The sequence below is a fragment of the Gadus morhua genome, chromosome 12 (genome assembly GCF_902167405.1).
Source record: "Gadus morhua chromosome 12, gadMor3.0, whole genome shotgun sequence".
Classification (NCBI taxonomy): domain Eukaryota; kingdom Metazoa; phylum Chordata; class Actinopteri; order Gadiformes; family Gadidae; genus Gadus; species Gadus morhua.
In genome coordinates this window covers 23,272,863-23,282,465 of record NC_044059.1, presented here as the reverse complement: position 1 = coordinate 23,282,465, position 9,603 = coordinate 23,272,863, and the positions used below count along the sequence as shown (strand labels likewise).

The following is a 9,603-nucleotide window of genomic DNA, read 5'->3' as shown; positions in this document are numbered from 1 at the left end:
GGCTCCTCCCCGCTGGCTTTGTCCCCCGCCGGAGCCCGTCACTCAGCACACCCGCTCGACGGCAGCAGTCCCAAGAGGCAGCGCCTGTCCCTGGCGCCGCAGGTCCGTACCCGCCACCGGCCCCAGCGGAGCCGCCGTCGCCGGGGTCCCCGTCGGTCGCCAACGCCGCCCGCGAGGGCATCGACCTCGCCTCTATCATCCGCTCCTCCTCCCAGATGTCAGCGGTGGCCGGCGTCAACGTCCTCTCGCCCGGCCACGCCAGCAACGCCGCCTCCTCCTACTCCTCCTCCTCCTCCTCCTCGACCACCACCTCCCCCGCCGCCTCCTCCGCCTACTCCGCCCAGGCCGCCCCCCACAAGCCCCAGCCCCTGGCCCCGCCCCCGCCGCACGGCAGCCCCAGCAGCCGACGAGACGGGAGAGCTGTCAGCTCCCCTCGCCCGCCGCCTGCCTGCTGTCCCTCTCCTCCTGCACCTCCTCCTCCTCCTCCTCCTCCTCTCCCGCCTTGTCCTCGTCGGTGTCGTCGCTGGAGCTGGAGCACGGCCAGAGGCCGAGCCGGGGGCTGTGCGAGGAGCAGGGCTCCATGCAGCTGGGTCCCGGGGCGGGAGGTGTGCCCAGAGGAGGCTCTGACGGGCTCGGCTTGCTCATGGAACGGGGCTATGATGTCCGGGGCCCGTTCCCGGACCAGGGACAACCCCACGACGGAGGCCATAGGCTGGCTGCAGCCCTGAAACAGGAGCCCCTGGATGACTTCTCCTCCAACGAGGACTGTGCTCTTTCAGCACCACTACCACCATCACCACCACCTTAACGGGCACAACGGCCACCGGCGTCAGCTGCATAACTCCGCCATGCCTCCACCCTACCACCTCCACCAGTACATGGGCCCAGCCCCGGGGAGCTGCTTCACCTTCAGTCCACGGCACCCGCCCCCTCCCTGGGACCCAAGTCCTCCGCTAGGGGCCCAGCTAGATCTCACTCAGACCCCGAGAGAGACGAGCTCGCCGGGCCTGTCCCCGGGCGGACCGGCAGGTTTGTCGCTGGATTGACTGCAGTGCTGCTTATGACCAGCAGGAGGAAACTAGTGAGGCACATCGAAAAGGTGCACATTGACCAGCGCAAAGGAGAGGACTTCACCTGCTTCTGGGCCGGCTGCATCCGCCGCTACAAGCCGTTTAAACGCCCGCTACAAGCTCCTCATCCACATGAGGGTCCACTCTGGGGAGAAACCCAACAAGTGCATGGTAGGTCCCCACAACTCCCCATGACAAACACACTCCCCAAACACACACTCCTCGGACACGCACGCCCCAGACACACACTCCAGGCTAGAGGCTAACCTTGTCAGCATGGGCTCTAAACTCCCTATAACTACCACCCTTCCTGCTAGTGTATCAAAGTAAACTCATGGCACACAACACTATTTCATCTTCATACTTGGGTCTATTTAAATGTACTCAGTACTTGGCTGGAGGCAAAATCCAAATCGCTATTCTAATAAATCTAACAAATCAGCACTACTAATCCGGAAATTGTCTATCTTGTCAATCATTTTATCCTTTTTATTTCGTCAAATTCATTTAAATGAATTAAAACATGTTTATGGTTTATTCAATACCCATTTTAGGTCGCACTTCAGTGTAAATGTGTCAGAGTTAACCAATAAGCACATTTTACATAAATTACAATAAAGTAAAAAATAAATATTTCTACGTTACAAAACAGTACATTATAGTAGGAATTCAGTTCAGAATAAAAATTATTTCTGTTGAGGAAATTCTATATGCCAACTTGCGCTGAGTGTATAAAAACTTAAACATGAAGGGACGTGTTCCTTCGTAAATTGCCTGAGCGTTGCATTGTGTTTATTTTTGGTACGAAAGAGAATCGTCCTATACTTTAGCGGTAACATTTGAGTTTTTTTCCAATACGACGTGGATGGTTAGCTTGTAGGTAGATAATTGCATTCGCGGTTGTATTCTTTACAGGTAAAGCTCAATTCCACAAGTCAACACACTAATCAATGTCAAACTGTCATTCTCCGGCATCCTTTCTCAAATGGAAAAAGCCCTCGAACCGTAAGAATGATTCAGTCCAAATACACAATTAGCCCACAATTTGTGTAGTGCGAAGCCATGTTTATTTTCTTTGTGCGCTCCATTTTTTAAGACGAGGGGTTCAGATCATGAAAAGCCAACACATCTGGTTAGCATAACCAAACAATGCCTACACTTGATCCCTTTAAATACGCGATTTAAATGTTTAGCCGTCCCACAAGTATTAAGTGAGTTGCCTTTATATCCAAACCAAACATTCGAGAAATGTAGTAGTCTCCAGAAGGGAGCCGCAGGGACAAACGGTAACACTTTCTAGTCTTGCTCAATCCTCCGTTTCACCCAAAGCCCCTGTCAGAAGTCGTGTTCATCATCGTAAGGAAGCCGTCCAAATTCTAATTATTGAGAAGACCGAGTCGGCAATATTCAAGAGCACCTGTTATATGTCAAGAATTTCTTCTTTTTTTTTTATTAAGAAATTGAGGCTTTGTGTTTCTTTGTTTTTTTTTCATCTCTAGTCGTTTCTGTGGTTTGCATGAAGACTTGAGACGAACTAATTTGAAAAGGGAATTGCAGTTTTGTGAATGCTGAATAGCGCTCAGGGTGGTTGTGTTGATTCTAACTGATTTCGGTACATGTTATGGTACATGTGAAGTGAGCGTTGATTGAAGCTGGAAAGACCCACTGCACTGTTGGTGCCCTTCTGACAGGAGGGCCTGTTAGCTTTTCAGCTGTTTCAATTCTCAGAAATAACGGACAATTTTGGAAGTCATGTTTGCCGTTGTGCTCATACATTACATTGAGTGTTGCAGTGAGCTCTCTTTTGTCTATTTTTTTTGCGTGTTGGACCGCTTAACTATGGTGTCCCCAGTCAGTGCTAAAGTCATATCTCAGTTACACAAGACAGAAGAGAAATATATGTTTGTGTGCACAGTCCGATGCCTATATACAGTACGTGGTACATATGAACATGGTGTGTGCATGTGTTTGTGTATGTGTGTGTGTGTGTATGTGTGTGTGGTGTCTGCATGTGAGTGTGTGCACGTGTGCATTCATGTGTGTAAGTGTCAATGTGTGTGTTTGCGTGCTTATGTGTTTCGGTTGGGAGATGTTTACCAGATGTTAACACTGAAACAATTCAGCTCAGTGTGGACGAGCCACTGGACTCTGTCTCAGGACATGAGGCACTGTGGAGGTGCACCGAACGTTCCCATCACTCCTGACCTCCAACACACACACACACACACACACACACACACACACCACACACACACACACACACACACACACACACACACACACACACACACACATTCATATTCGCAGACATATTTACAAGTAATGGAGAAATTGTGGAATGGTTTCCATTGACTCCCACAATAGGAAGTATTGATTCTGTGAGAAGCAATGCGTTGGATTGTAACACTCACACTTGTCCGACAGAATACATAAACAGAAGTGTGAAATGTTTTCTGTCTTGATTCAACACAGCTAATCAGCAGGGATTGATGTATGTTGATTTGGGAGTCCAACAGATAACTGGGACTTGCAGAGAAAATAAACACACGTTCTGTGTGCCTTTCTCGCGTGTTAGTATTTGTACATGCTAAATGTGAGTTTACTGTAAGTCCTTTGTATTTATGGTTCAGGCTGGGGTTAAGGTTAGTTTCGAAGAAAATAAAAGCGCGTGTGTGTGTGTGTGTGCATGGCACACACACGGTGAGTCTGAAAGGTACAGCTTAAACATGTCTGTCTGTGTTGTTTATCTCACGTCGTCATCGTGTGGTGGCCCAGTGCCTTTTCTGACGAACCCAGGCAACTGCAACAACTCCACGACTCCCAGCAACCAGGAACACGACAGCCAGCTCAGGAAAGAGCGGAGACATTTTGATTAAGCACCGAATGCTTCAGAAAGAGAAGAAAAAAAGAGGAGATAAACGGGGTTAATCCCTTTATTATCTCCGCTGCAGCCGCTGAATGCAGTGGGTGCTCTCGAGGCAGAGCGCTCGTATCCAAACACAACACCAGGCCCGCTCTCAGGTTCTCTACAGCTGCACTGCATTTAGCTCATGCTGCGTCTTGCAGGAAAAAGTAATTATCACAGCCCCGGTCGTTGCCTAACCCCTTGCGATTGTCACAATCTCTCCGTAGTTTATTTATTTTTTGCACCGATATGAACGGAAAACAACAACAACAAGGAAAAGCTGTGTCTCCCGACTCCGCCGCCATCCGTAGAAAGAGCGGCGTCCAGGGCGCTTAAATACCGCCATAAACTTTTAGAAGATAAGTGCTTGAACCACTTTTGTCCAATTAAAGCCCCCCTCAGGCTGTTGTGTAGCGGGGGAAGAAGCAAACAGGGACACACTACACACAAAGGAATCAAACCTAATCCCCCCGCAATATCCTGTTGTGTTTCATACCTAATTCGCCTGTTATTTTAGTTCCCCTTCGCTTGTCTGTGTAAGTATAAAAAAAATGTAGCCCGTCTGCCACTGGTCCCAGGGTTCGAACGTCTTCCCGGGTTCTCAGGGGGCCGTGTCCCGCGGTTTGAGAAGTGTGTAAGCGTTGGCCTGCGCACTCTGCAGGTCAGATAAATATCCAGCTAAAACCGGAGGATCCGTCTGTGAGCGAGGGGCCCGGTCACTGGGGAGAGGCTCCTGAGCTGCTCGCTCTGAAGGAACCAGCTCAACGCTGGATGTAAATGTTGTTTGTTTTTGTTCGTAGGATGTTCTTCTAAAAATTCACTGTTTTTTAAATTATATGTGTTCAATTCAACAGGGCACCTGATCTGCACATTATTTTCTGTACTTATTCATGTTACCTTCGGTCTTTGGTCGAAACAAGTGTAACACAACTCATCAGCTTTATGAAGAATAAGGATTAGCACAAAGATTTTCTCTTTCATAAATTCATAAATGAAATTATTTTATTTTCTTATTAGTAATATTTATGAAATATTATTATTTCATTCGTTTTATAATAATATTAAAGCCGTTAAATATTATTGTCACATGTTATAAAAAAATGTGAATGCAATTTATTACACTGCTTCACCTTATTAAAGTACACGTCATGTTTTTGTCAGTGCACATGAAGTCACACACGTCAATATGATGAAATAATTCAGTGCCAAAATTATGATTACATTTTTAATTTGCAGATTATCCATTTGTACCAAAAGCAACAAACCAACTGAACCACCCCACAGTTCACGACGAAAAAAGGACTATGCATTACACACACACACACACACACACACACGCACACACACATACACACACACACATACACACACACACACAAACACACACACACACACACACTCACACACACAGAGACACGCATACACACAAAGAAACACAGAAACACACAGTCGCTCAAAATACTTTCTGAAGGGAAAATTGGATGACGGGACGTGCTGGAAAAAAAGCGTAGATCACGGAATTTCCTCTTTTCTCACTCGTGTGAAACAAACAAACATAATACACTCAGATTTATTGGACTGATTCTTGGACAAGCGCTTCCAAAAGCCTTCAATTTCAGACGTAGTAGTAGAGCCCTGGCCAAGATGGCGGTGTGTTCCAGGGTTAAAAAGAGTCTATTGTGTCCAATCAGTTCAGAAGCAGGGGATGAGGACGGGCGCCATTAGCTAATTAAACCGCGAGGCGCTACACACGAGCCAGTGAATACCGGCTGAAACTGAAGCCGTCTGGCCACTGGGCACCGGGCAGCCAATGACATTGATATTAACGCACTTGTACCTGAACTAGCTGCTGACGTTCACCGGGCCGTCAGAGTCACTTAGCGGAAATGACCGCTCACGTTTGCGTTTGTTATTATTATGTGTTCTCCGTTTTGGGGTTGCCGGTGGTGGCAAAACTAGCTTGCTACCTGGGAAGATGTCGCTATGCTTGGGTTCTTGTTCCAGAAGGCTGGGTTTAAGTCTGTATTTATAGAGGGCTTAGACACACTCGCACACACACCTAGACATTCTTACACAAGCACACACACACACACACACACACACTCACAAAAAACACACACACACACACACACACACACCACACACACACACACACACACACACACACACACACACACACACACACACACACACACAAAGCGTCAGTGGAGCCCTGTTGAGTATCTGTTACTCAGAGTCGGGGCTAAAACGACATGAAATTCAAACGTAAACTACATTTTCTCTCTTACTGAAGGCGGCGAGGGGAGTGACGGTACGGCTCATTTAAAGTTGTGTAATCACGCTCAATAAGCGGGAGAGACGTTGATTCTCCATTCTGAGGCTAAATGCATGATTAGAAACCAATCCGAGGCCCTAAACTCTACTTAACCGGCCCGACTGCCGAGATCCAGTCCGGGGCCCAAGGTAACAGGATCAACCTGTTACTGGTAAAAGTCGAGTGTCAAGAATAATTCGTAGTGAGTGTTGTCAGACACGCCGTGGACAAATAGGGTTATTGGGTAGCAAAGCCATAATCGCATTCTGTGGTTATCTGCTGTCTTCCTGTCACATCCACGACCCAGCGCGAAACGTTTGGCGAGCAAACGGCGAGTTTGAGTAAGGCTACACCGTCCATATGTGACGGTCATATGAGGAAACTGTTGGCAAACACTCGCTCTTGGCACGGGAATGAAAGTCCTCGAAAGAGATGGATCTTGCTTGTTTTCCTTGTCGATCGGACGTGGCCAACTTCATGTCAGATCGCTAAGGTTTTCCAGTCAATCTTCTGCAGTAATGCAATCCAGTTTGCTCCTTCTTTTTGTTAGTCTGCCTCTCTCTTTCTCCCTCTCCTGTTCACTCACCTCCTTCACCTCTCTAGTTCTTTCTATCTGTCTTTCTGTCCTCTTATCTTATTCTACTTTCTCAGGCTTATCGCTCTCTATATGTCTATCGATCTATCTATATATTTTACCCTTTTCTGCCTTCTCTCTCACTATATTTCTCTCTATATCTATCTGTCTGTCTGTCTGTCCTGTCTGTCGTGTTTGTCTGTGTGTGTGTGTGTGTCTCTCTCTCTCTCTCTCTCTCTCTCTCTCTCTCTCTCTCTCTCTCTCTCTCTCTCTCTCTCTCTCTCCTTCGCTCTCTCTACTATCAAATCAATCTACATCTTTCTTCTCAGAACCATGTTTGTATCCATTCATGTACTTCAACCTGTCTTTTCTGTTGCACTCTTTATTTTCATTCCAGTTTCACCTCAACTCTGTTTCCTTTCCACCTTCTTTACCTCTCTCGCCCTCCCCCTCTCTCTCCCCCTCTCTCTCTCTCTCTCTCTCTCTCTCTCTCTCTCTCTCTCTCTCTCTCTCTCCCCCCTCTCTCTCTCTCTCTCGCCCTCCCCCTGTCTCTCTCCCCCTCTCTCTCTCACTCTCCTCCTCTACCTCTCACTCTGTGTCCGTATGTTTTCACATTCCGTTTACATTCGCTCCTCGTGTGTTCTTCCCCATTCCTGCGTTGCACGGCGACAGCCAGCTCACGTTAAAGGGGTCCGGCGTCTGAAAGGCCTCGCCGTGAAACCCAGGGAAAATAAATACGACCCCAGCAGCCCCTCCCTCCGTCGGGGCCGCGACCACATGACTGCCCGTCGCAGCGCGGAGGAACCGCTCCATGAGATGCACCCTAATTGCATTTGTCTGGAATACGGTACTTCAAGTTTGCAATTTCCTCCACATATAATCACACTATGGTATCGGAAACCGAAGGACCAGGGGAGGGGGGGAGAGGGGAGGGGAGGGGGGGGGGAGGGAGGGAGGGAGGGAGGGAGGGAGGGAGGGAGGGAGACGCAGCTCGCCTATACATTGCACACAGATTGTGTCATATCCCGGTCTCATCCAAAAACATAATCAGTTTAACTCCTCCAGCGAGGACAGATCGGTTTACTAATACATAGGAGAGATAGAGCGGGGCCTGCCTTTGGAGTTCTCCATCATTTACTGGGGGGAGGGGGGGGGGGGGGGGGGGGGGGGGGCTGTGGAGGGGGATTCAGGCCCGGGACCGGGGGTTGGGTGGGGAGGGCAGGTTGACAGGAGACCTGGGGATTTCAGTTGAGCTATTTCTTGGATTAAAATACTACCTTTTTTGATTATGGCATGTTCCCCAGTTGTCAATGCGGGCTGATTGCGTAATGAGAGTATAATGTCATTATTTATTGATTGTGGAGGTGTAGTTAACTGGGCTTTTTTTTGTGTGTGCAGTGGCGAGCCAAACGAAAACCTTCGTCGGTTGAGGTTTTGGAGAAATGCTCTGCAATCTGAAATGTGTGGAAGTCTGGTCATCTCGTAACAGTGCGGCCCTTGTTAGGCCCCACACACAATTGATATTCTACACTAGCCATTTAGCTAACATGCCAGTCCAATCCAGCCAGTGTGTGAGGGATGTGTGTGTTTGTGTGCGTGCGTGCGTGCGTGCGTGTGTGCGTTCGTGCGTGCATGCGTACGTGCGTGCGTGCGTGTGTTTCCGACTGACAACCCAGCTGATGAAGAGAAATGTTTGGAGAAGCTACAGCCTCGGTACGGCAGTACCCTACCATACCATACAGCCATACCCTACCCACACCAAACACATAAAATACTCTACGACACCATACCAAACTAAACCACGCTGCTTCATTCCATATCGCCACACACCACATCAACCGTACCATACAATGCTACACCGCATCACACAAGTCTCCGCCAAAGCACTCCTCCATACCATAATCACAGCATCCCAGCGCGCCGTAGCCCAACGCCACAACGGCCCTTACCCGGCCCTGCCGAGGCAGACCGGGGGCCGGCGGATGAGGGGTATGTATGCGGGCGAGCGGTTCGCTACCGTGCAACATAAACACTGAGGATGAATTATGTAGTGAAAGATATGTTTACGTTTAGGGTGTCATGTTTAAATTATGCGCCGCCGCGCTCCGCGGTCAGAATGACTGGTTTAATTTGAGCGTTTTACGGGAGAACTTAAGGCCAGGAGAAACACACGGCCAGAAAAGCAATCAGGAGTGCGCTGATGTCATACCAGAGAGACACTCTGCCCAGAACCCTCTTGAGGAGTATCATGCACGACAGCGGTGCGGTGTGCCCTCAGATACATTTTTGAGGGGTACTTTTTAAAAGCATTCTTCGAACATTATGCCACGCGGAGGATCAACTCACAGCTGGAGTTTAGTGCAGCAATTAGGTTCTCCGAGCGTCCACTCCGACCGAGAGTGTTTTCCTACGGGCCGAGCAGCTCTTCCGATGCCAGGGCTCCTGTCAGGAGCCACTCTCTGTCGTCTCGCCCACGGCTGCACAGGACAGAGCGGGCGGAGAAAGCGAGAGGGGCGAGTGGGAGATGGGGGAGAGAGTTAGCAGGGGAGAGGGAGACTGTATTAAGACGAGAGAGAGAAGAGAAGGAGAGAGCGGGGGAGGAGAGTGGGAGATGGGGGAGAGAGTTAGCAAGGGAGAGGGAGACTGTATTAAGACAAGAGAGAGAAGAGGAGAGAGCGGGGGAGAGTCAAACAGAGAGAGGAGGAGAGACTATATTAAGACATATTGTGGGGATGAATGG

General features: G+C 48.9%; 1 protein-coding gene across 1 annotated transcript in view; it reads left to right on the top strand.

Moving 5' to 3' along the window:
- The window catches only part of glis1b (GLIS family zinc finger 1b), a 43,974-nt gene that overhangs the window by 1,278 nt on the left and 33,093 nt on the right, over positions 1-9,603 (top strand). Inside the window, 7 exon segments of the mRNA XM_030371721.1 lie at positions 103-377; positions 380-766; positions 768-897; positions 900-1,015; positions 1,018-1,077; positions 1,079-1,174; positions 1,176-1,241. Of these exon segments, the coding sequence (XP_030227581.1) occupies positions 103-377; positions 380-766; positions 768-897; positions 900-1,015; positions 1,018-1,077; positions 1,079-1,174; positions 1,176-1,241 (1,130 nt within the window).